General features: G+C 38.1%; 1 protein-coding gene and 1 non-coding gene across 4 annotated transcripts in view; both read right to left on the minus strand.

Moving 5' to 3' along the window:
- Window positions 1–27,033, minus strand: part of SSH2 (slingshot protein phosphatase 2) — a 253,270-nt gene that overhangs the window by 50,339 nt on the left and 175,898 nt on the right. For all 3 annotated transcript variants that reach the window (XM_039252544.1, XM_039252533.1, XM_039252539.1), the window contains 3 exons: window positions 17,549–17,652; window positions 14,297–14,361; window positions 3,665–3,786 (listed from right to left, as the gene is read on the minus strand). In XM_039252544.1, coding sequence (XP_039108475.1) covers window positions 3,665–3,786; window positions 14,297–14,361; window positions 17,549–17,652 — 291 coding nt within the window. The remainder of the gene's footprint in view (window positions 1–3,664; window positions 3,787–14,296; window positions 14,362–17,548; window positions 17,653–27,033) is intronic.
- On the minus strand, window positions 9,810–9,885 carry LOC120246773. Its single transcript, XR_005532137.1, has one exon. It is a non-coding gene; the product is annotated as a small nucleolar RNA U2-19 (small nucleolar RNA).

Below are 27,033 nucleotides of genomic sequence, written 5' to 3' on the forward strand. Positions count from 1 at the left end.
ATTACTTAATTGCTTTGTGCTCCAGTTTTCTCATCTCTAAAACCAAATAAAAATACCTTCTTTACTGGGCTCTTTTGAAGGTTAGATAACACACTAAAAATGTATATCACAGTGCCAAAACATAACAATAACTACCACTTCTTTGGCAGTTATACTTTGTCAAAATATCTGGATTTCACCTCCTTTAGTATGTCAATTCCTTTTGACAAGTTATTTACCTTCTCTCAGCCTTAATTTCTTCATCTTAAAATGTAGGTAACAAAACCTACTTTCATAGAATTATCATAAATATTTTAAATATTTAAAGTGAAACAACACATATGAATTGTCACATAAAACCAATGCTGAGTATGAATTTTTAGTGAGTGTTCTAATACAACTGAAAGTGACTGGGGGTGTGGGGAGAGGCAGGGAACATCATAAAGATGCATTGAAAACAACATGAGGAATATCAAGCTTTGACTGCTGGAGTCAGTGCAGGGCTAAGCAAGGCCATTCCCTAGGTGGGCTGTGTCTCATGCTTTGCACTGTGCTTGCTGGTCTGTGTTACTCAATGCTCCCTCCACTAATGATTCCAGAGTTCAGGAGAGTCAAATCAAGATTGCAACAGCTTATCCACATTGGAAGGCTGGGCCTGAACTCCAGACACACAGCTATCGTGCTAGAGTCCAGGGCGGTGGGGGGAGAGACAGCTCTGCCACCATCTTCATTGAGAAGACAAGGTGGAGAAAGAAGAAAAAAAAAAAAAAAAAAAAGGGGAAGACAAGGTGAGCACAAGTAAAACTTGTTTTGAAAATGGCATCCCAAGATGGAGTGGGGTTACTTTCAGAGTAGTTTCTTTTTCCTTCTTTTCTTTTTCTTTTTCAAGTGAATGCTTAGCCAGGTTCCTGGCAACAAGTATAGTTTGGGTATAAATACAAAAGGTTTATAGCCTAGTGACAAATCTTGATATTAAGTAACTACAGAAGAAGATGCAGAGTTCTAAAAGTGTATGATCTATGAGCTTTGTGATCAAACACCAGTTAAATTTTGGACAAGTGACAGTGATATGTAGGAATCAAATTTTCAGCTTATATTCAGGTCAGGCTGTTTCTTTCCATTAAGAAATAGCTTTTTCACATGATAGGAAAGAGGGGCGTGGATTAGGCACACCTAATTTACCTTGAGTTTCATGAGATTTTTTCTCCTTTAAAATATAGGTACTTATTTTAGTAGACACTCATCCCATTTAACAAATATTTATTGAGTGGCTATATGTACCAGACACTTTAAGACATTGGGGGTACAAAGAAAAATTATAAAATGACACCAAAAAACTCTATTATTTTATAATTTGAAATATATTCAGTGCAGTTTGGAAACCAAGGTTACACTGTATATTAAAAATTTGTTCCTTAAACTATAAGACAATACTCAGAGAACTTGTAAATAAGCTAAATAAATGGTGTTATCATATCTTGAGAACTATTTGGGAAGATATGTCTGTCATAAACAATCTGGGTCTACTCTGGTTTAGTGCTGTTTTGAAACATTAACTTTTTATATTCTCTAATATAAAATGATACGAATTCCTTCAACAATAGTTGAGCTAGAAATGATACCTGAGTGCCAGTATTCCGAAGTGGGCAGCACTCTTCTTACTATTCAAGGAGCTTATTCAAACAGAAGGTGGATGGGAATTCATAATATTGAGGTTACCAAACAGAATGAACACTAGTTTCTATAGCTTTTCATATCACATTCTGTCTTTCATAAAATAAGATTTTTTTTTGGTTAGATATGATTCAGGCAGGACCATTACTGAAGTCAGATGCAATTACTGAGGATAAATTATTGGGCACCCAGATTAATAAGCATTCTTTACGATTTCTGGGAATGTTTGAAATAAATAGAAGAGATAAGATTATGCAGCTGATTTCTCACATGCTGGGTCAGGAGAATCTGAAGTTGTTGCCTTGTATCTCTAGGGTAAGACTCAAGAAGTTTCCATGCAATCCCAGTTCCTGTTTTATGAGGTATCCAAGGGAAGAATCAGGAAGAACCAAAGGAAATAAGATATAGAGTAGCACTGTCCAACTGAACATTCTGCAACAGTGGAAATGTTCTATACATGTACTGTCCAATATGGTAGCCACTAGCTACATATAGCCAGAGTACTTGAAATGTGGCTAGTTGTGACTGAGGGGCTGAAATTTAAATTTAAATTTTAACTTATTTAAATGGTCACAATGTGGTTAGTGGCTACTGTATGGGACAGCACAGTCTAGAGAGATAAAAATCCAAATGAGAGGTCTTAAAATACTAATGGGGGCGCCTGGGTGGCTCAGTCGGTTAAGTGTCCAACTTCGACTCAGGTCATGATCTCACGGTTTGTGGGTTCGAGCCCCGTGTCGGGCTCTGTGCTGACAGCTAGCTCAGAGCCTGAAGCCTGCTTCAGATTCTGTGTCTCCCTCTCTCTCTGACCCTCCCCTGCTCATGCTCTCTCTCTCAGAAATAAATAAAACATTAAAAAAATTTTAAATACTAATGATGTAGGTAAGGTAGGTACTTAAAGGATAAATGCTTACTTTCTGAAAGGTCTGTTGCTTAACTAACACCAGAAGTTAAATCCATGCAGGAGAAAACCTAAATGTAGTTTATAAGCCTGTGTAATTTCAGAGCATACAATTAAAGGCTATAAGAGTTAAACAAGGTAACAACTCTGGCCTCGTGAAACCACAAATAATTTTCAGGTTGACTGTACAAGTGTAGGTAAACACTTGTTTGGGAAATGTAATGACAATGTGACTCTTTTCTTCCCAATATCAGGACAATTAGAATCACTCCTGGTCTCCTCTTTGTGGCTAAATTCTCCCAGGCCTGGGTCACACTGCGAGCTACTCCAAAGTTCCATTCTAGTCCCAAACCAGGAAGTCAATGCTTTAAGACATCTGGCAGGATTTCCTGAGGCTTATTATCTAGAATGCAAAGATCTGCTTAGCCACATTCCAGTCTTCCCAAGGTTTCTCCAGAAGAAGTAGGAAAATAAAAAAGGAAAGCAATAAACTTTATGGACAAAAAAGAGCCAGGTTCTGAGTAATGTATGACAGCTTATAGGATGCAAAGTACTGTTAGAGCCAAAGGTTCAGGATTATAAAAGGTTCTGTTCTGAATTTAAAGAATTCCCCCCAAGCCTGCCCTTTTACCTCAAAAAAGGAAAAAGGAAACAAAACATTTGGTAAAAGCAAGGTGTCATAAGGCCATGAATACGTAGAAGAGACTACAGTTAAAGTGGGCTCTCTTTGAACCCAAGACCCACTGGTGCACTATATTCAAGGGTACGCCCTAGGTGAATCATTACTGCTTAAAGTAAAGTCAACTACAAAGAAAAGGCAGCCTTTTATTCCTGGAGATTGAAGTGTAAATCATTTGCTTTATATTCATTACCACCTAAGGGTAGAGGAAGGTGAGGAATAGTGATAAATTAGGAACACAATCAAAGACATTCACTAATCATTTTCATCCCTCAAGATAGTATGGCTAAAATACTTTTGTGCTTCCTAGTTTTAGGCACTGACCTTTAAGAGTAGAATTAGCATAAGATGTTTTTGTAATAACTCAAAAGGCAACTGGAATAGATTACTTAAAAAGGAGTCTTCTCATCCTCCCTTTTGTGGTATCATACCTGTCATTAGAAGAGAAATCCATTCCTAGGACGATGCTTTCTTCAGTGTCTTGTCTACCATTAGTTGAAACCACTACCATATAGCGTGTTCTATTCTGGTAAGTACTTTCTAGTCTTACAGCCTGGAAAATAACAGACAAAAGATATATTAGGAAATTTAGAAGGTCAGTTTTAGATCATTCAACCTCACAGCATGCCCAGGAAGACCTAAATTCACATCCCAGCTCAAGTATTAACCATGACACCTTCAATAAATTACTAAATTAACTGGAGGGAGATATAATAAATAATACCTACCCACTGGATCACAAGAATCATGAAATAATGCATGTAAAGCACAGTGCTTGGCATATAGTAAAAGCTCAATAAATATTTGCTACTAGCATTTATAATAATAACAACTACCAGGGCATGTTCTAAAGATCAAAGAGAGAAATGTGAGTAATATGAATGTGAGCACTGGACTCATAGATGCAAGTTGCAGAAACAGTTTCAATACAAAGCAAGCTACTAATATATAAAAGGAGTATACTCAATTGAAAGATGATACACTAAGAGATTAGTGTATCTTTAGTTTTAGTGATAAAGAAATTGTCGTTTTAGAGGCTTATTATTATTTTTTTGTCAAAAACTTTTTATTTATTGCTTGTTTATAGTACTTTAAAAGGGCTTTCCAAAAATTTGAATATGGACAGGATATTAAATGATATTAAGGATTTACTGTTAGTGATAATGGCACTGTGGTTATGCTTTTTTCTTAAGTATCTAGAGTAAAATGACATGGTGTCCAAGTTTTACCTTAAAATGTTTCAACAATGGGAAGCAACCCAGATGTCTTTCAGTAGGTGAATAAACTAAATACATGCAGACAATGGACTATTATTCAGCACTAAAAAAAAATGAGCTATAAAGTCATGAAGAGACATGAAGGAATCTTAAATGCATATTACTTTGTGTGAGGAGCCAATCTAAAGAGGCTACATATTGTATGATTCCAACTATATGACATTCTGTAAAGGGCAAAACTATGGAGTCAGTAAAAAGATCGGTAGTTGCCAGGGTATAGGGGAATATAGAAGTTTTTAGAGCCATGAAACTACTCTGTAGGATACCAAAGTGATGGATACATGTCATACATTTGTCAAAACCCACAGAATATACAACACCAAGACTGAACCCTAAGGTAAACTTTGACTTTAAGTAATAATGATGTGTCAATGTAGGTCCATTAATTGTAACAAATGGGGTAGGCTATGCAAGAATGGGAAATCTCTGTACCTTCTGTTCAATTTTCCTAAAACTGCTAAAAAAAAAATTAAGGCCATTAAAATTTTTGTTGAGAGGGTATGTCTTATAATAATAATAATTATTAATAAAGAAGGTTGGGGGAAACTTTGGGAAATGATGGAGATGTTTATGGCATACATTGTGGTGATGGTTTCGCAGATGTATACTTATCTCCAAACTCACCCAGTTGTATATGTTAAATATGCACAACTTTAAAAATATCAATTATACCTCAATAAAGCAATTTAACAAAATTTTCCAACAAAGAGGGGCACCGGCTGGTTTAGTCAGTAGAGCAGATCTCAGGGCCATGAGTTCAAGCCGCCAAACTGGGCATACAGCCTCAGCTTAGGAAGAAAAAAAAAAATCCAATGAAGAAAGAAAAAAAGGTGGTGGGGGGAGGTGCAGATGAAAAAAATAGCTCCCAGTTAACATCCATTCAAATATTACTATACATTTATTGCATATGTAATCAAGCCAAGTGCTGAAGATTCAATGGTAGAAGAGAGATATGGTCCTTGCCCTTGCAGAGCCCACAATCTAGTTTGCTCTTCTTTTTATCGGTTTTAATAAAAAGCCAGGAAACTGCACTGGAGGCAATTTACTTGGTGTAAAATACCCACCATTCCTTATCTTTCCTTATCTCAGAAGAGACACAGAGCTTCAATCCCATCAACTAGCTCAAGACATCTGTCAGAAATTCCTATTTGGGATTCTTTCAGTGCTTTCAGTGAGTCTCCTTTCCCTCAATTCTGTCACTAATTCAAAAGTAGCCATGCAGAGAGAAAAAGAAATGCAGTCACATAGCTTAAGGTGAAACATTTAGCAAGGCAGAAGGGAGACTCATTCCCATGGCTATCTTTCTGTCTCTAATCCGACAGTTCTAGGAAAAGCTAAGGAAGCACAAACGGTGTAAGTGGCCATATTAAAGCTTGTTTCCAGGGGCGCCTGGGTGGCTTAGTCGGTTAAGTGTCCGACTTTCGCTTGGGTCATGATCTCGCGGTTCGTGGGTTCAAGCCCCGCGTCGGGCTCAGTGCTGACTGCCAGCTCAGAGCCTGGAGCCTGTTTCAATCTGTGACTCCCTCACTCTCTGACCCTCCCCTGCTCACGCTGTCTCTCTCTCTCCTAGAAATAAATAAAACATTAAAAAAAAAAAAATAATCTATAAAGCTTGTTTCCAGTAAGAGCCGATACAATAGGAATGTAATGTCCACCATTCTGATTCCAAGTACGCAAGATAGAGAGTTGTACTGTTAACTTTATGTTCCATAAAGTAACAGAGCATTTTAAACCAATTCACTTGTGAGAAGCTAAGAAGAACTAATACTTCAATGGACGAAGGTCTAACACTAGTGGGCTGGACCAAAGGAGCATTAAACACATATAGCTATGGATGGGGTAGACCCACATGAGGAGACTGGAAGGCAGCACCAACACTGTGACTCTAGGGATACACCACAGAATATTAAACTAATCAAAAACCAGGTGCTAAGGTAAACTAGAAGTTTTTATAAACAAGATCTCACATATTATTACATACCTAAACTTGGGCTTGCCTCAGCAAGCTCTAAGCTAACTGTTCAGCTTCCTGAATATGTTAGAGGCTCTTTTATCCTCTGTCAAGGCTCAAATACAAACAGAATGGGAACAACCGAACTGTGCTCCTGATAATTTATCCACAGCTTCTACACCAACCAGTGGCAACTGACTGGCTAAGCTGAAACAGATAAAATGAAAAAAGAAATAACCTTCACAAATATTACCTATAATACAAGTTATCAGACTAAGTTGGCAGATGGGCAGGAAGAGTTTCTTTGGGATGTTCAGGGCAGACAAATTTAAATTGTCTTAAAAAAATTTTTTTTAGTGTTTATTTTTTGAGAGAGAGAGAGAGAGAGAGAGAGAACACAAGTGGGGGAGGGACAGAGAGAGGGGGAGGCACAGAATCCAAGCAGGCTCTAGGCTCTGAGCTGTCAACACAGAGCCAAAGGGGCTCAATCAAACCCATGAGCCATGAGATCATGACCTGAGCCAAAGTCGGACACCTAACTGACTGAGCCACCCAGGTGCCTTTTTAAAAGTTAGTTGTCTCTTTTTCTAAAAAGTGAGGTATTTATTTACTCATAATATCAAGAGCATTTCAAACATTTGGCTTTCCCTTGCTTATTAATATAATCATAACATCAGACCTCAATAACATCAGACCTCAAAACTAATGGAAAAGGTCCCAGTCCTCTTACACTGATTTAGGACTAATAGGTACATCTCAGATTTCTTCAATTCTAGGCTTTTTAGATGGCAGAAAGGTACTCAGAGGCCTTAGGATTTGATCTTGGACCTCTAGAGAGTACCTATATATATATATATATATTTTTTTTTTTTAAAGTTTTACTTTTAAGCAATTTCCACAGCCAATGTGGGGCTCAAACTTACAACTCTGAGATCAAGAGCTGATGCTCTACTGACTGAGCCAGCCAGGAGCCCCAATTAATTCTTACTAAAAGGAAGTGGCACTTTAATCAGGAGGTCAGAAGCCATTAACTTAACACTTATATCCTCAAGAAGGTTGAGATGAAATCTTTTATAGAAAAAACTGCAATGCTGAGGATGGACTCAAGTTTTTAAATTTTCTTTCAAAGTTCAAGATTCTAGGTTAAGGAATTAAAATTTTAAGAGCTATAGGGTAAAGAAAAGCCGAATACCCATCTGGGTTTGAAGTTTATTCCATATTCTTCTGTTGGGAAGAAGACTGACAAAATCTAATAATCTAATTTAACCCAACAAGTTAATCAGAGAAATGTAATTTAAAATGGCAGCTTTTTACATAATTCCCTAATAGTGGAATTGGCAGCAATTCCCCTATTTCCTCAGTTTCCAATATTTACATGGAATAGATGACTGGAATAAGACAATAATTCAGGTGCATTTGATTAACTAAAGTTCTCACTGAAAAGAATACCACTGAGGTTTATTCTAATTGTCCAGCCAAAACATATTTTAAATTTTGAAACTTGGCAATAATAGCAACTGAGAAAATTATTTCAACAAAGCCCATTTATTGCCTAAACCTGGAATCTAATTATCAGTTTCAGGTGAACTAGATTCAACAATCTGAGGACTGAGGTAGGTCTGAGAAGTCACCTGGCTTTGCTTTATTTCTGAGAGATAAGAACCCAACCTGTTTGCAAAGCTCATCTATCAAAGAATGATGTTAAAATTTCTCTCAATAACTAATTTAAATGTTTAATCTGATTACAAGCAGTTCACAACCACCACCTGATAAAATAACTTCTGTCCTCAGCATCATCCAACATCAAAAAATTTTATTCCTTGAGCTTATACTGCACCTTTGCCTTTAATTTCTTTTCACCCAGAGTCTTACATCATGCCACTGCATGCAATGTTTATCCTCAAGGAAGCCACATTATAAAGTCCCAATGTCTAGACAGGCAGCTCACCCAATCCATCAGAGAGAAAGGTTTCAGAAGTATGTAAATATTAAATTCTAGCCAAAGGAATAAAGCAAAGTCAATATATAAAATGAAAATAGACTTCAGATGTGATACTAATAAACCGATGAACATTGTTTTCAAAAGAAATAGAGCTTGAGGGAGTCTCAGAATTTTATTCTTTTAATCTATGAAATTCTTCAATTAAAAAAAAATCTATGTTTTGTATTCTTTGTAGCCATTAAAAACAGGTTTGCTGACATGGAAAAATATCCATAATAAAGTGTAAAGAAAGCAGGTTATAAGACAGCATTTATACTTTTCTATTTCATTTTTTAAAATATTTTTTTATTGATTTTGAGAATGCAAGCAGAGAAGGAGCAGAGTGAGAATCCTAAGCAGGCTCAGCACTGTCAGCACAGAGCCCAATGCAGGGTTTAATCTCACAAACTGTGAGATCATGACCTGAGCTGAAATCAAGAGTTGGATGCTTGGCTGACTGAGCCACCCAAGAAGCCCCTTATCTCATTTGTGTTAAAAAAAAAAAAAAAGTGCTCTGACATATACTCTCTTTTTCCTTCTTAATTATCTTTGTAAATGTTTATTTATTTTTGAGTGATTTGGAGACAGAGTGTGAATAGGGGAGGGTCAGAGAGAGAGACACACACAGAATCCAAAGCAGGTTCCAGGCTCCAAGATGTCAGCATGGAGCCTGATGCAGGGCTCAAACTCGCAAACCATGAGGGCATGACCTGAGCCAAAGTCAGATGCTTAACCAACTGAGCCACCCAGGCACCCCACCTCTTTCCCTTTTAATTCTGAGCTCAGATCAAGTGTCAGAAAGCTTCATAATTTGTTGGGTCTTTTTTTAAGTTTTCTTTTATTTATTTGTTCGTTTTGATAGAGAGAGAGCAAGCAAGCACCAGGGTAGGGCAGAGAGAGAAGGAGAGAGAGAATCCCAAGCAGGCTCCACACTGTCAGCATGGAGCCTGATGCAGGGTTTGAACTCATGAACTGTGAGATCATGACCTGGGCTGAGATCAAGAGTCAGATGCTTAGCTGACTGAGCCACCCAGGTACCCCAGAAACCTTCATAGTTATAAAGGTCGGTAGTTAAAACCTTTTCATCATTGCTCAAAACTGATTGATTAGCCTTTCATATACACACATTTCTCCTAATCTCATTCATCCATGAGCAAGTCGTCAGTTATCCACTGTCACTTTTTTTTTAAGTTTATTTATTTTGAGAAAGAGAGAGAGCATGAGGGGGGAGGGAGGGGAGCGAGGGGGAGGGCGAAGCGGGGGTGGGGAGAGAGAGAGAGAAAGAATGAATCCCAAGCAGGCTTCATGCTGCCAGTGCAGAGCCTGACTTGGAGCTCAAACTCATGAACCAGGAGATCATGACCTGAGCTGAAACCAAGGTCACACATCAGGGAGACTAGTAAGTTTTCTGATACTCAGATTTGGCTCTTTTTACCATTGATCCAGTTCGGTAAGAGCAGAGGTCAGAGAATCTGACACATACTCTTGTACAAAACACAAAAGACTGGAAGGATAATTATCCAAATTGCTAAGGATTGTTTTTTCAGAGTGTAAGACACAAAGTGATTTTTACTTTCTTCCTTGTACCTTTCTGTTTGTATGATTTTTAAAAATTTTATATTTAGAAAAATAAACCCATTTTCATTTTGGGGGCAATTATCAATGAACTATAAAAAACAAAACCAAAAACCCTCTTATTTTCTTAAACTCTCCTACAAAGTATTCAAAAACATCTCCCTGTATCTTATTAGCACCTTACCTCTAGTAAAGAACATTAAAGTTACTTCAAATGTTAAGGAAGTTTTTCATTTTCAAGTCTGTTTGGTTTTTTTTTTAAATTTTTTATTTATTTTTGAGAGAGAGAGAACATGTGTGCACAACCAGGGGAGGAGGAGAGAGAGAGGAGGACAGAGGATCTGAAGCGGGCTCTGACCTTACGGTAGAGAGCCAGACACAGAGCTTGAACCCACAAAAGTGAGATCGTGACCTAAACTTAAGTCAGACACTTAGCTGACTGAGCCACTCAGGCGTCCCTCCACCTCAGTCCATTTTATGTTAAGTGGGTCTTTGATAACATGCAAGAATACAAAAAAACCCACCATCTTCATTTTATCAGCTACAGTTAAGTAGCTAAGTACTGAAGTTAATGCTTGAGACTGTATTTGGAATGCGGAGCTTCCCTGAAGGAAAAACTGGCTCAGTGTTATTTTCAATGCTAAAGCAAAATGTGGCATTTGGTGCCTTTATTTGTTGTTCTGTTATTAAAAGGCAGGACTTTCAGCTATCAAACTTTTAACCTTATGTACAAGCCCCAGGATGAGAATTTTAGCATTCCAAATTTAACTCAAAACAAAAGGCCTTGCTTTGAGTCTACAAATGCTCCTTTCAGTTAGAAAAGTGCTAATTTGTCCAAAGTCACACAATGTATTCACTCATTTTCTTGAAGATGACTCACTCAATAATCTGAAACATAATGACTATGTGTTTGTAACAATTCAAAACAACTGTAAAATGGCTTGTCATTTAAACTGAATTAATTCAGAGGCATCAGTTACATTTTCTGAATTTGTATTTTATAAACGTAAAGGAGCTGAAGTCGCATATTTTAGCAGGGGAAGAAAAACAGTTAATTGCCAACTCTGCCTTCCTAACTGCTTCCTTAATGCTCTCCTGTGGTTAAAATACATTTAGAGGTGCATTCTAAATTCCAGAAGGTTATCAAAAAGGAAAAGATAAAGTAAGTGATGACAGACCTCAACTTTAGCTCTACCAAACCACACAATTTTTGGAAACTATAAATATCTAATGGACATCTAGTATGTGCAGGTGACCATTATTAATGGGTTCCAGAGGAGGTGTTCTCAAGGTGTGACTCCTGGATCAGCAATATCAACATCACTTGAAAACTTGTTAAAAATGCAAATTATCACTGTCTACTCTTCCCCAAATCAAACACCATGGGTGGAGTCCAGCAAATAGCAGTTCAACAAAGCTTTGCAGGTCATTCTGATGGACTCTAAGGCTTGAGTATCTGCTTTAGAATATTTTTGCTGTAAGAACTGTGCCCCACTTGTTCACTTATAAATAAGTGTTAAGATAAAAGTATATAAAAATACAGACAAGATTTACATTAAGTATATGATGTGGTTTTCAGATTAGGATACAAAATAATAATGTAAGGATTTCTTATTTCATATTCTTTAATTTCAAAGGCAGTTTCTCAACAAAAATTGGTGGCCATTTTAAGAAGGTGACAGAGGCAGCATTTGAGAGGAAAAAAATGACATAATTTAAACACAGAACAATTATGTAAATGAAAAAAATCAGTTAATGACTACAGGGTTCAGAGACCTGATCATCTATTTTCTATTTATTCTTGTGTTCTACTTATTATCTCTCTTTCCATTCAGAAAGCAGAGATAAACTATTTGACTAACTTCTTTGTTTTTAAAATTTTTTTAAATGTTTTATTTATTTCTAGGAGAGAGAGACAGCGTGAGCAGGGGAGGGTCAGAGAGAGAGGGAGTCACAGACTGAAACAGGCTCCAGGCTCTGGGCTGGCAGTCAGCCCAGAGCCCGACGCGGGGCTCGAACCCACGAACTGCGAGATCATGACCTAAGCGAAAGTCAGACGCTTAACTAAGCCACCCAGGTGCCCCAGAAATAAACTATTTGAGCTGAATGTGCCAGTAGAAACCCACTTTCCAAGTTACCACCTCAACCTAGAAAGGCCCATCATCACATGCTTGGGTTACTGCAATAACTACCTAGCGGTCCTCCATGACTTAAGGTGGCTTCCTTTTCCCCACTATTCTGTATTAGCTTCTGGGGAATCTCTCTCCTTTTTAAGAAGTAATCTCTATACTGAGATTACTCAAAAACTCACAACCCAGAGATCAAGAGTCGGATGCTCTACTGACTGAGCCAGCCAGGCCCCCCTCTCTTAAATACTGTAGCTGTTCCATGTAATTCCTTGCTCAGAACCCTGTAATGTTTCACTACTGCTTACTGAGGAGGCAGAGGTACTACCTCCAAGTATTAATCTAGACGGTCAAGTGGGGAATATAAATGAGTGAAGTAGGTCACATGAAAATTAAATGGGTAAAAATGCTTTTTACTTTTCATAAAGAAACATACTCAACCCATTTTTGTTTTCCTACTTTAATTAAATGTTCTACACTATAAGAAAAGTAACAGTGAAGAAATGATGACAAATGGAGACACTTGGCTTCAGTGTCTAGAAGACCATAGAATATGTGGGGATTATGGTAAATTAGAGCCTGGGCCATACCGATGCCTGCTCCTTCAAGTCTAGCAAGTTTTGTCACATGAGAATAAGGTTCCAGTGTTGCCAGATTTTTAGATTTTTGAAGACAAGTTTCAAGTATTTTTATGTGAAATCATTCAACTTTAAAATTCTGGCTTGGAGCTAAAAACACTACCCCTGTGGTCCAAACAAAACATATCTACCAGTTTGAGACCTTTAGTATGGAGCATTAAGTCCCTATCTGCCTGCCTTGTTTTCTGGTATCTTACCTTCCTTATAGTATCAATAATCCCCATATTTAGGCAGTGATACGATATTATGTCTACTTGGTCCTCTTGTCTGTGAGAGGTAGAGAAGAGATGAGGAAGTGGACTCAAATAAGCTAAGTAACTTGTCCAACATTACATGATTAGTAAAAGCCTAAGCCCAGGCATTCTGACTCAGAGACCAGCACAAAATCCCTGGTCCTTTTACTCTCTCCTTGTCCCTTCTTCTTTTTTTTTTTTTTTAATGCTTTATTTATTTCTAGGAGAGAGAGAGAGACAGCGTGAGCAGGGGAGGGTCAGAGACAGAGGGAGTCAAAGACTCTGAAACAGGCTCCAGGCTCTGAGCTGGCAGTCAGCACAGAGCCCGACGCGGGGCTCGAACCCACGAACCGCGAGATCATGACCTAAGTGAAAGTCGGACGCTTAACCGACTAAGCCACCCAGGCGCCCCTCTCCTTGTCTCTTCTTACACGTGCGCTTTTGCTTCATCACGTCCTCATCTAGAAGGACTGCCTTCTTTTTCTCTGCTAACCTAAATCCTTCATCATTCAAGACCCAGCTCAAGCTTTACCGCATATATAACCCTCCCTTTTTTAAATGTTAGAGAGAGAGAGAGAGCAATCAATCATGGAAGGGACAGAGAGGGAGGGAGTGAGAGAGAGAATCCCAAGCAGCCTCCATACCCAGCACGGAGTCTGACGTGAGGCTTAATCTCACAACCAAGAGATCAAGACCTGAACTGAAATCAAGAGTTTGGACACTTAACCGACTGAACCACCTGGGCACCCCTACATAAAGACCTTTCTAACTAGGCCAAGTCTCCAAGTATTCTTTCTTTTGAAGTTCAGTTGTTGTTATGGTCAATAACTCACAAACTGGTGCTTATCAAAAGCTCTGAATCATCAGATTATTTCGATTCATTTCACCTTAACTCCTACCTCCAAACATAATTCTCAATTTTCTGATGGTGCGGACCTGTTACTCTTTTTTTGTTCCACATAGTTCTCAGCACTCTGCTGGTACATAAAAATGTTTAGGGGCGCCTGGGTGGCTCAGTCGGTTAAGCATCTGACTTCGGCTTGGGTCATGATCTTGTAGGTTCATGAGTTCAAGCCCCATGTCGGGCTCTGTGCTGACAGCTCAGAGCCTGGAGCCTGTTTCAGATTCTGTATCTCCCTCTCTCTCTGACTCTCCCCTGCTCATTCTGTCTCTCTCTCTCTCTCAGAAATAAATAAAACATTAAAAAATTTTTAAAAAATGTTAATGTTTTCTATCTTAGAAAGTCTTTTGAGGAAGAGTTGTAATGATAACACTAACTTACCAGTCTGATGTTGTCTTCTGGGCGGAGTAATATGAACATTGCTTGGAGATGCTGTTGGAGATCACCTGGTTAAATTTGTAAAACAAAAAATAATTATTCCTCATGGTAATGTCAACAGAGAGGATTCCTTCTACCTTAATAACCTATGTAAAAGAAAGTTCTGGGTCACTCAAAGGCTGTAATTAGACACAGAAATTAAGTGAGTGTCTTAATATGATAAACTTTTTAAGTGAAAAGACAGAATAGCAGACTGCATCTCTATACATTCACTTTAGCCCATACTACATTAAAATTTACTTTGTGTTTGTCCAACGGAAGGTGCATTTGAGAGCAATCTCTATTCTGTACCACGGCGGGTGTGGAGAAGAGCAACGGTGACATTTGTTGGGCAGACAGCACTGGCTGTGCTCTCAAGCACATTGAAGGTAGCAAGGAGGGAATCCTGAATATGAGGTGTGAGACTGAGGTTAGAATTATCTCTAACTTTAAAGAAAGCTAATCATTTTGTCATTCTTATTTCTATAAATCTTCCGTTGCATCTAACCTAGGAAGATTTTGAGATTTCTCATAAAATGTCAATAGTTAATGATTTCCATATTAGTGGCTGATATTAAAAGAAGAGTTCTCGTTAAATATAGCAGATCTCAAGAAATATATATTCCACTGAACCCATTATTAGGTACTTTAACATGGCCAATCATTATTTGAAAACATACTTGTTCCTGTACATTCTATAAAACTAAGTTGAAATTTTTTTTATTAGAGTATTATAGATTACCGCATACTTCCTATTTTATACTAGAAAATCTGAGGCTTTGGTTAGTAGAAGATAATTAGATAATGTTGGTTAGTAGAAGATAATTAGATAATGTTCTGTTATAAATGACAATCATAGAACAAAATACTTCATTCATGTCCATCCAGGTTTGGTTCTTTTTTAAGAGTCTAAAGTGACTGATATAGCAACCTCATGTTCTCATAATCATCTTGAAATCTACATACAAAATTTTCCTCCAGGTAACTTCAACTCTTAACTATGAGATGAAATGCTGATACATACAAGAAGTGGTGAGGGGAGGAAGGAAAAAAAGTAGGTCAGGAAACAGGTATTTGTCTAAAAGGTCAGCAAGTCTGGAGCATCTAGGTGGCTCAGTCAGTTAAGAGTCTGACTAATGATTTCGGCTTAGGTGATGATCTCACAGTCATGGGATCGAGGCCCGTTTTGGGCTCTGCACTCGGCGTAAAGCCTGCTTAAGATTCTCTCTCTTCCTCCCCCTCAGTCCCTCCCCTGCTCTCATTCTCTCTCTCTCAAAATAAATAAAGAAATAAACAAAAGGTCAGCAAGTCTGAAAACCTTTCCTTTTACTTTTTCTTAAAGAATAGTTTTCTCGCCTTGCTCCCACCCCACCCCCATTTCAGTGCTGGCTTGTGACCACTTCCATTATTGCAGAATCTTTCAACTTTCAAAATTAAAAAGGAGAGTCATTATGTTTGGTCAGGTCTGTTCTGCTACATTTCAAACCCAGAGACACAATCTAAATCTCATGTATAAGAACCAGTATGGGCTCACAGGTATAAAACCAAGAGAAATTAAAACACAAATACATAAATATTCATAGCAGCATTATTCATAACAGCTGAAAAAATGGAAACAATTCAAATGTCTACCTACTGGTGAATGGTGAATGGAAAAATAAAATGTAGTATATCCATACACTAGAATATTATTTGGTCACAAAAAGGAATAAATACTGATACGTAGCATAATGTAAATAACCCTTGGGTGCCTGGGTGGCTCAGTCAGTTAAGCATCCGACTTTGGCTCGGGTCATGATCTCACGGTTCATGAATTTGAGCCCTGCATCAGGCTCTGTGTGGACAGCTCAGAGCCTGGAGCCTCCTTCAGATTCTGTGTCTCCCCCTCTCTCTGCCCCTGCCCTGCTGACATTCTCTCTCTCTCTCTCTCTCAAAAGTAAACACTAAAATATTTAATGTAAATGACCCTTGAAAACATTGTGCTAAGTGAAAGGAGTCTGTCTCAAAAGACTGTTCATATAATTCCACTTATATGGAACACCCAGAATAGGCAAATTTTTATACAGAGAAAGTAGATTAGTGGTTGTTTAGGAATGGTAGAGAAGGTGAGGGATACAGCGAGTGACTGCTAATGGGTAACTGGGTTTCTTTTGGGGGTGATGAAAATGTTCTAAAATTAGAGTGATGGTTGTGCAACTCTATATATGAAAAAAAAATCACTGAATGTATATTTTAAAAGGGTAAATAGATTGATTATATGGTATGTGAATTATATCTCACTTTGAAAAGAAAAGAACAGAAAATAAAAAAAGAAAAGAAGAGAAGGGAAAAGAAAAAGACCAGTGTAAGGAAGAGACAAAGTGTTAGGAATAAACAATGAAGAGTGACTTGTTACATGTTACCATTGAGTTAAGCAACTGAGGCTTTTTAAAAATTAAGTTTTCAGGGCACCTGGGTGGCTCAGTCAGTTATGTGTCCGACTTCGGCTCAGGTCATGATCTCAGTTTGTGGGTTCAAGCCCAGTGTCAGGCTTGGTGCTGATGGCTAGCTCAGAGCCTGGAGGCTGCTTCGGATTCTGTGTCTCCCGCTCTCTCTGACCCTCCCCTGCTCACGCTGTCTCTCTCTCTCTCTCTCATAAATAAATAAAAACACTGAAAAAATAATAATAAAAATTAAGTTTTCTTCTGTTCTACCAGGACAAATAACCTGAGGAAAAGATTTTTAGGATGGAGAACTTGTAGAGGAGAACCATTTCTGGGCAAATAGTGGGCCTAAGTCCCTACTCCAAATGCTACTGGCCCCAAAATCCAAATGGCTTCCTTGAAGGTCAGGCAAAAGTCAGGGAGCCCTATTCCCACCGTAAGGCTTCCTATAAGAGCTGGGTATGTGGAAGTTCAGGTCTGTTAGCAGTGAAAAGTACTACCAGTAAGCAAACTGGGTATATCCTTCATTGCTAAAGCATAGGAAATTCATTAGAGTATTTTTGTACCTAGTATTTTTTGAACAAAAATTTATTAAACACCTACTACATATATAAGGCATTCTGCTAAGTGCTAGAAAAATAATGAGAGTAAAAGAAAAGTGATTATAGCACAGTACAATTCTTTCTTGCACTTTTACAGAACTGTTGGAGAAATGGGAATAGGGTAGTCAGCCTTGTAGAACAAAACAAAAGGCAAAGAAACAAAGAAAGGAATCATGTATGTGGAACTTTACCTGCATGCTTGTTGCGTCTGTGGCTAATTCTTGGTGTGGATGAGCCATTTCCCCGTGGTAGAAAAAGGGCAGCACCTTTGACAGTTAGAAAGCTCTCGCTGATGCTATAAGGGAAAAGTCAAAAGAAAACAAATTATTTAAGGAAGGAAATCATAGTATGATGGAGATCCATTTTGGTATTATTCTGTCTCCCATCTTCCAAAGTCCCAATTTCATGGAATGAAGTAAAAATAAAATCAAAAGAGACTTTGATTATTTACACAGTCCTATCTACTCTAAATAATTTTTCTGAAACATAACTTACAATATTCCCTATATATTACAAGGTAGCAGTTAACAGTGATGGCTCTAGAAACAGAAAAGAGGATGAAGGCTCTGGGGCCTGATTGCCTAGGTTTGAATCCTAGCTCTGCTACTTCTTACTTGAAGGAATTCTGGGGGCCCTAAATTTCCTTATCTGTAAAATAAAGGTAATAAAACGAAGCTGTCAGGAGGAGTCAATACGAATACAGTGTTTTAGAGTGGTGCCCTTAACAAATATTAGGTATTGTTATTAGATCTATGATTATCAATAACAGTGTTTGATTAGTGTCCTTAGCAGATGTAAAGTATGTTATAATACTTAGTTACTAATAACAGGCTCAAAGTTTGCCAAACATTTTTTGTTTGTTTGTTTGTTTGTTTAAAATACACCTACACTGGATGTAGGCAGCTGAGCCTGGGTAGCTCAGTTAGTTAAGTGTCCGACTTTTGACTTCAACTCAGGTCATGATCTCACGGTTCATGGGTTCGAGCCCTACATCGGGCTCCACACTGCCAGTATGAAGCCTGCTTGGGATTCTCTCTCTCTCCCCCCCACGCCTGCTCTCTTTCTCTCAAAATAAATAAAACCTTAAAAAATACACATATACCACACTAAAGTGTTACTCAAAATTTTACTTTTATTGACTTGTATCTCCACATCACTGAAAGGAGTAATGCACAGGAAATGTGTTTAACCTATGGAGTTGGCCATGTTAATACCATCCTTCACATAAATGAAAGCTCAGAGGAGATGGAGAATTACTACTCAGACAGCAGTAATATAATTACTAGTGAATATCCACAGAAAATATATCTAACTATTTCATATCAATAGACTAAGCCTTTTAATGTTACCCACAAATCTGAAGATCTAATAGAACTTTTAAAACACTAATGGCAAAATTTAGAAACACATAATGGAGGGTTCAAGTTTGCTTATAAGTATGTTATGCAGAGTTAGCTAATGTATCATAAATTACACTCCCTACTCAACATTTCCACTTGGAAACCCAATTGGCATCACAAATTTACATTGCCAAAACAAAGCTCTTGAGTCCTTGCAAACCTGATCCCTATTCTCAACCACCCAAATTGTTTGGGTCAAATACTTAGCATACATCCTTGGTTTCTCTTTTTCCCTGCAACAGTATGTATCCTAATCCATCAGTAAGACCTAGGAGTTTCACTTTCAAATATATCTTGAATCTGCCCACTTATCTCCATTACAACTTTGACAATGTCCATGGCACACACCATCATTTTTCATTTACACCAGTGTTAAAAGTTTTTTTTCCTAGTTTTTATTATGGAAAATTCAGGGCATAATATAATGAACCCCCATGTTCTCATACATTTCAGCTTTTAATTCAAGGCCAATCTTTGTTTCTTCTACATCCTTACTCTCTTCACCTGGTCCCTGAAGTGAACCTGATCCCAGACATTCTATCAGCAAAAGATTTTTTAACTGGTCAGTCTGCACCACTGCTATCCACTTACCAAAGAGCAGTCAGAGTGGTTTTACATATATAAAATACACATATATATCATGTAATGCCACTTCCCTCCTTAAAACTCACCAACAGTTTCCCTTTGTACTGAACAAATAAAAGCTGAAGACTTTAGACTTCAAGGCCCTGTAACATTCGATAATACATTGCTTCTCTGATTCTGTACGATCTCCGCTTTTGTTCACTGTGGTCTGGCTGCACTAGTCTCTTTTCTTTCTTCTATATTTCAGGCCCCTTCTCAGGGTCTTTGTGCTTTTTGTTTTCTACTTGGGACACGTTTCTCCTGACTTGCCACTATTTAAGTCATAGCTCCAAAAGATCACCTTTCACCCATCCCAATCATACTCTGTTCTACTGTTCTGTTTCCTTCAGGATATTTATCATATACTAAAATTATACATACTTACTTTGTATACTTGATTGTGGTTATCTCCTTATGACAGAAAATAACCTCAATGAAGAGCAAGGATTTTATTTTGCTCAGCACTGTATACTCAACATTAGAAATAGTGCCAAGCATATACTACGTGTTTAATAGATATTTGGCAAATGAATGAGTTCATCTCAGGGTTTTTTCCCATACTGTTATATCTGTCCTGTCATTGCAGCAGGAATTGTAATTTAGGACAAGAACACAGAAATTCTGTAATTTCACATGCAAAAAATAATAGTTACAGAACTCAACAGAAATTCTGTAATTTCACATGCAAAAAATAATAGTTACAGAACTCAACAGACGTGGCAAATTAATGGATTATAACTACAAATGTCTGATGACAATTAATTGGCAAACAAAATTAAATCACCTCTATAATGTTAGTTGTTGACTCAATTTTATTCTTTAAGTGGCATGAAGCTGATAAACTTTTGAGCTAAATTGCCAAAAAGATCGGAAAATGTTTTCTAAAAACAAACATAAGAATCCACAGATGCCACTTTAAAAAAAATCTGCATGCTGGCTAGGAAGGACTGCCTTTATTTTGTTTTGCTTCCATCTTTAAATAAAGCGTTGCGCTCTTGTGGTCTATTGCACAAGTCTTGTCTCTTGTTACATTCGTGGCATGCACATGTCACCCTGCTGTGGGTCACTCTGTTTCACTCACATTACGGGAACAACCTAAAACAAAATGTCTTGAGTGACAGGATGAGTGGGGTACACCACAGACAGGAAATGAAATTCACACTTCTGCCAACACAGCAACTGTCTGCTTTATCAAATGAAAATATTTTAAAAATATAGGCTAATATTCTATGTAGCCCAGACAAAGTTACAGGTGTGGGCACTTTGGTTCAGTAAACAAAGTGGTCTCAGCATCTACAAAAGAAGTATATGTAGAGAGCTTAAAACAAACAAGCATATTTCAGTTGTTCCTTTTGTGAGACAGAGGTAGTTTCTCTTCGACAAACACTAATTTAAGAACTAACTTCCTGGTTTGATACATTTATTGTTGCTTATGCTTTAAAGCAAATCTAAGTATTCTTTAAAATGTAGGTAGTGATGGGCGCCTGGGTGGCTCAGTTGGTTCAGCATCTGACTTCGGCTCAGGTCATGAGCTTAACTTTTGGGAGTTTGAGCCCCGTGTCAGGCTCTGTGCTGACAGTGCAGAGCCTGCTTAGGATTCTAGGTCTCCCTCTTTCTCTGCCCCTCCCCCCCATTAAAAAATAAACAAACATTTTTTTAAAAGCTACCTGGAAAATTCCCTATCATAAAAGAAAGACCAAGAGTCAAACTCATGTATAGTATAAAAGATGTTTTTTTTATTTGAATCATTTATGTAAATCTCAATGAACTTTTCAGATAGAACAAAATGCGGAGCAGATACAGCAGGACCAGGAGACTGCCATCCTAGGTGCAGCAAAGGATCCTAGTCATGGCAGACACGCACAGAGTCTGCCAAAGATGGCAGACATCTTTCTAACAGAGTGACCATGAAGTTCCCCAGTCTATCAGAACACAGTTGAAGTTCATCTATTCCTCTCTTGTCTTAAGATCACAGGCTCAACAAAGAGATCACTCCTACTTAGACATATGAATAGCTAATAATAACTAATGGGACTGGATGCCTAGAGTGTGTTCTATGCACTAAGTTAAGCACCTGACATTACTTCATTTACTTCATAACAATTCTGTGAAGTAGGTACTATTTTTTACCCCCAATTTACATGTAAGACACTGATGGACTCAAGAGATCTTAAGTTACTTGTCCAAGATCACACAGCTAGTAATCTTCAGGGCAAGAATTCAAACCAAGATTTCACTTGAAAGTTCATGCTTTGAATTACTACTCTTTACTATGCTATTCTAGTTTTACGATATAGTTAACGTAGGATGAAATACAATGTTTTCCCACAGAGTTTTCAACAGAATAGAATTTAAAATAGAGTACAGGAATGAAAGAAAAGACTGAAATAAATTCAGATCTCAACTCTTCTCATGCCTTTTTTGTTTCCCTTATCAAGGCCAGGAACAGAAAAACTATCTACTGAGGGGAATCAAGAACATCTGGCTGAGAGATAGATGAATCCAGATGGGCTCGACAGCAGAGAACTCTAACTTCTGTTGGGAATGACAGTAGCATTTCAAAAGTCTTGAAAATGGAGGAAAGATTATTCTGATTGATTGATTTATTAATGTTTTATTTCTGAGAGAGAGAGAGACAGCATGAGCAGGGGAAGGTCAGAGAGAAGGAAGATACAGAATCCGAAACAGGCTCCAGGCTCCAAGCTAGCTGTCAGCACAGAGCCTGATGCGGGGTTCCAACCCACAAACTGTGAGATCATGACCTGAGCCGAAGTCAGGTGCTTAACCAACTGAACCACCCAGGCGCCCCAACACTATTCTGCTTCAAACAGATTTGGGAAGCACTCTGTATCAATCCCTCCTGATCAAAATCACTTTTTTTTTTTTTTTTTTTTTGAGATAGAGATAGAGACAGTGTGAGCAGGGGAGGGTCAGAGACAGACGGAGACACAGAATCTGAAACAGGCTCCAGGCTCTGAGCTATTCCTCAGCATAGAGCCCGATGCAGGGCTTGAACCCACGAACCGTGAGATCATGACCTGAGCCGAAGTCGGACGCTTAACCAACTGAGCCACACAGGTGCCCCCAAAATCACTTCTTAAACCATGAAATTTGTTAACTGGCAGTTTATTCTCAGGCAAAGTATAGACAAAAAGGTCAACTAATGGAAGAAAATACTTAACTCTTCTGAAGTTGGAATGATTTCTGAACAATGTGTCCAGGGTGATCATCCATGGCCAGGAGAAAGGCCAAGGAAGCAACACAAAGCAACACACCTGGCCAAAGTGTAGGATATCAGTTGGATACATATTCTTGTTTTATATGCAACACATGTGAAGAAATGGATCATTTACTATAGGAAATTCAGTTCCAGAAAGTGGATGTAATACTTTTATTTCAACATTAAAATGAAGGAAGTAGATTTTTGTATTTATAGTGTTTGTAATGTTTGGGATTTCTGTATGAAGCCAAAATTTACAGGTAAATTATATTTCATCTATAAACTGCACAAAGTGAGGTGGTTAGGATTTATATAAAATTAAAATACACAAAATCTAAACTGTTATATTTTTGTCTTGAGGAATATTCATCTACTGGAAAGTTTCATATATATTCTGCCCTAATATTCTCCCTTTCTGATAAGTGCTCTCTGCTTATTTTAAAGTTGTCTAATTTTCAGATTCAGGTCAGTAGGGTGGCTTCTATAAATTCCTTAGGTGAAAAGGAATTCATGTCCCTCTTTAGAGTGTCCCTCTTTAGAGTGACCATTATCAAATAGAAAGGAAATTTCATGATAAAAAGCTTCAAATATCAGACTAGAGGCCAAAAACCACAGAGCTATCAATACCACTGCCTACTCAAAAGTTTGGCTAAACGCAAAAAACAGGAAGGAAAAAGTTTTGTGCTCTGATGTTGAAACATGACTGCAAAGTCAAAGCACAGTTCCAGGTAGTTGAGAAAAAGTTTGATTCTGTAATCCTAAAGGAATTTAGGGACTACACTACAATGTAGTGTAAAGTCTTAAATCCAAATATCATAGGCATTCTATTCTGTAACTAAACATTCTGCAATTCCATCTGCACTCCTACCATACATGGCCATATGTTCAAATGAGAGTATTAGAACAACAATCAATATCTGGAACCTTCTCTCCCAAGGCACACATTCCAGACACATGCCAATAAATGCAGGCAGCACGATTATTTCTCTCATCCGCAGACAAATTGAGGCTGGGGTACATTAGTAGGCCAACTGGCAAAGTGGAGAACTTAGAACTCCAGTTCTTTTTTTTTTTTTTTTTAATTTTTTTTTTTTAATGTTTTATTTATTTCTAGGAGAGAGAGAGAGAGACAGCGTGAGCAGGGGAGGGTCAGAGAGAGAGGGAGTCACAGGCTCTGAAACAGGCTCCAGGCTCTGAGCTGGCAGTCAGCACAGAGCCCGACGCGGGGCTCGAACCCACGAACCGCGAGATCATGACCTAAGTGAAAGTCGGACGCTTAACCGACTAAGCCACCCAGGCGCCCCTAGAACTCCAGTTCTTACTTATTAACTATAACCATCAGACCATTTTAGTTCCAGCTAATCTTCCACTTAAACTCTCTTGCACAATGTCCAGCACAACTACCCTCAGATGCAGCTATTTGTTTTTCCTCTTTCCTATTTTTCCACAATCTAAGAAGAAAAGAAAGGGTCCGTTTGTTTAAGACTGAGGAACAAATTTCTTCAGGACTATACTCCTGGTCTTTTCCCTATAAACCATAAATAGGAGAAGAAACAAACCAGAAAATTCATTTTGTGCATTTTGAATATTCATTTACTCGGTAAAATCTTGTAACAATTTCATTTTGCCTCAAACATGTGCATCTCAGAAATTTTCAAATAGAAACATAACATAGGATCAATAATTTTGCCACTGACCATATAACTCAACCTTCCCACTTCTGTAGACTGGGATACATCTGAATTGATATTTGTTGTTTTTGGCTATCTGGCAATAGATCTCTCCTTCCTAATCTCACTCTAGTCTCCATCTGGGGAATTCCTCACAAACGTGCATTGTCTTGGTGGCCTCCAGCTCTGGAACTCTAAGGGGCTTTGCAGGAACCTGGCATGTGGTTTAGACCTGGCAAGTTGGAAATTCTCCCTGAATCTTAGGCAAGTGACCCAAGGGAGCAGAGACAGTAGCGGATGGTGGGGAGAAAGGCAAGGTATAGACCAGTCTACTCCTACTTCCTTGCCTTCCTTTAATGCCTTTGGCTCCTGCCTGTTTTCTAAGCCTCCCCATCCATTAGGTGAGCCCTGGCTTCCTTCAAACAAAAATGTTGGTTAAGATAGTTAAAATTAATTTCTGAGCCTGTAACAAAGAATCTGATGTATCAACTGAAGTTCAAAAAATTTAAGTACTGGGATGCCTGGGTGGCTCAGTTGGTTAAGCTCAGATCCGATTTTGGCTCAGATCATGATCTTGAGGTTTGTGGATTTGAGCCCCACATCAGGCTCTGTGCTGAGAGCCTGGAGCCTGGAGCCTGCTTCGGATTCTGTGTCTCTCTCTCTGTCTGTTCCACCCCTGCTCACACTGTCTCTCTCTTAAAAATAAACAAACATTAAAAAAAAAAAAAAGAATTTAATGACTTGTTACAAATCACACAGCTACTTAGTACTGGGACCTAGACTAAGCCCCATGTCATCTGACACCCTGAGCAGCACTTTAATCCTTTATCCTGAGTTAGATGCTCCTACATGTTGTGGACCTAACAATTTCAAGCAACTAGCAGTTAAAAACACATCTGGTCAGTTCATCTAAAGAGAACAAAGACAGGATTTTACTGCAAAGCCTGGTGTGATATTTGTTCTATTTTTCACTGCATCCTGAAGACAAAGTTTAGGTTTGAGTGAGGAAAAGTTTAGACATATTCCCATGAGGCAAATATTTTCATGCTGTTTCTTAAAGTTGCTTCTTTTCCCTTTTTGTTTAATAAGTTTGTTGACTATTAAACATCACCTTAAAAATATCAAAAACCAGATGCCCAAAACAAAGAGTATGGGTCCTAGGAAGCAGGGCAAGCAAGCCTACTTGAGAAAAGAAATGGATGCAAATAAAAAAGAGGGAGGACTCAATAAATAAAATCAGAAATGAAAGAGGGGGAGTAACTACCACCACCACGGAAATAAAAGGATTATATGAGACGAGCATGAAAAATTATGTGCCAACAAATTGGACAACCCTGAAGAAATGGATAAATTTCTGGAAACACACAATCTTCCAAAACTGAACCAGGGAGAAATAGAAAATTTTAAGAGGCCAATTACTAGTAACAAAATTGAACTGGTAATCAAAACACTATCAACAAACAAAAGACCAGGACCAGACGGCCTCACAGGTGAATTCTACCAAACATTTAAAGAGTTAATGCCTATTCTTCTCAAACTATTCCAAAACACAGAAGAGGAAGGAAAGCTTCTAAATTTATTCTATGAGGCCCAACATTACCCTGATACCAAAACCAGACAATGACATTACAAAAAAAGATAACAACAGGCCAATATCCCAATGAACACGGATGCAAAAATCCTCAACAAAATACTGGCAAACTGAATGCAACAATACATTAAAGGGATCAATCACCATGACCAAGTGGGATTTATTCTAGGATGGTTGAACATCTGCAAATCAATCACTGTGATACATCAAATTAACCAAATGATGGATAAAAACTATATGATCATCTCAATAGAGGCAGGAAAAGCATATGACAAAATTCAACATCTGTTCATGATAAAAACTGTCAATAAAGTGGTTTAGAGAGAACATACATCAAATCAATAAAGGTCATATATGAGTGGGAGTCCTGTTCTCAAGAAGGTCCTCCTCTAAGGAGAGAAGAAACTGCCTCAGCTCAAAGGAGCCTATTTCCTTTACAAGGCTGAATTAACAAAGCTCCTTGGTCCCGTGGCTCTAAACTCTATGCTTAAATATTTTTCTTTCAAAAATGTTAAGTTTAAAAGATATTTGGACCAAAAAGTATATGACCTGAACAGTTCTTTCTCAGTACTTAAACTGCCAGATGTACTGGTTACTAAGACATGACCAATACTACTTAGGACCAAATTTAAAATAGTTGGTGGGAAAAAATAAAACAGGATATTAATTCAGAAAAACTGTTCAGCATTTGAAAAATAATTTCATCTGCATGATTCAACAAATGCCTTTCCAGGTATTTAAAACACACCTGCAGAAGGAATGCAAGCTAGGCTCTTAAGCACTTGGCCAAAATGTCCAACTCTGTTTTCAGATTTCTCTTTCACACTAATGCAACGCCTCTTGTGAGGCTTAGGTCATCTTCTATTCTTTGCTGCTGTCACCTTCTGACATCCTTGTCACTATCTTTTATTTAATATCCCTCATCTAGCTCCATCTTCTCTCTTTTCATTTATTTATTTATTTAAAATATTTACTTTTGAAAGAGAGAGAGAGGAAGAGAACACAAGGTGGCAGGGAGAAAGGGAGACAGAGGATCTGAGGTGAACTCTCCACCAACAGCTGAGAGCCTGATGTGAGGGCTTGAACTCAGGAACTGCGAGACCATGACCTGAGTTGAAGTCACATGCTTAACTGAGCTACCCAGGTGTCCCTGTTATTATTATTTAAATAT

Source organism: Hyaena hyaena, unplaced genomic scaffold, assembly GCF_003009895.1.
Source record: "Hyaena hyaena isolate Hyena2069 unplaced genomic scaffold, ASM300989v1 scaffold_10, whole genome shotgun sequence".
Classification (NCBI taxonomy): domain Eukaryota; kingdom Metazoa; phylum Chordata; class Mammalia; order Carnivora; family Hyaenidae; genus Hyaena; species Hyaena hyaena.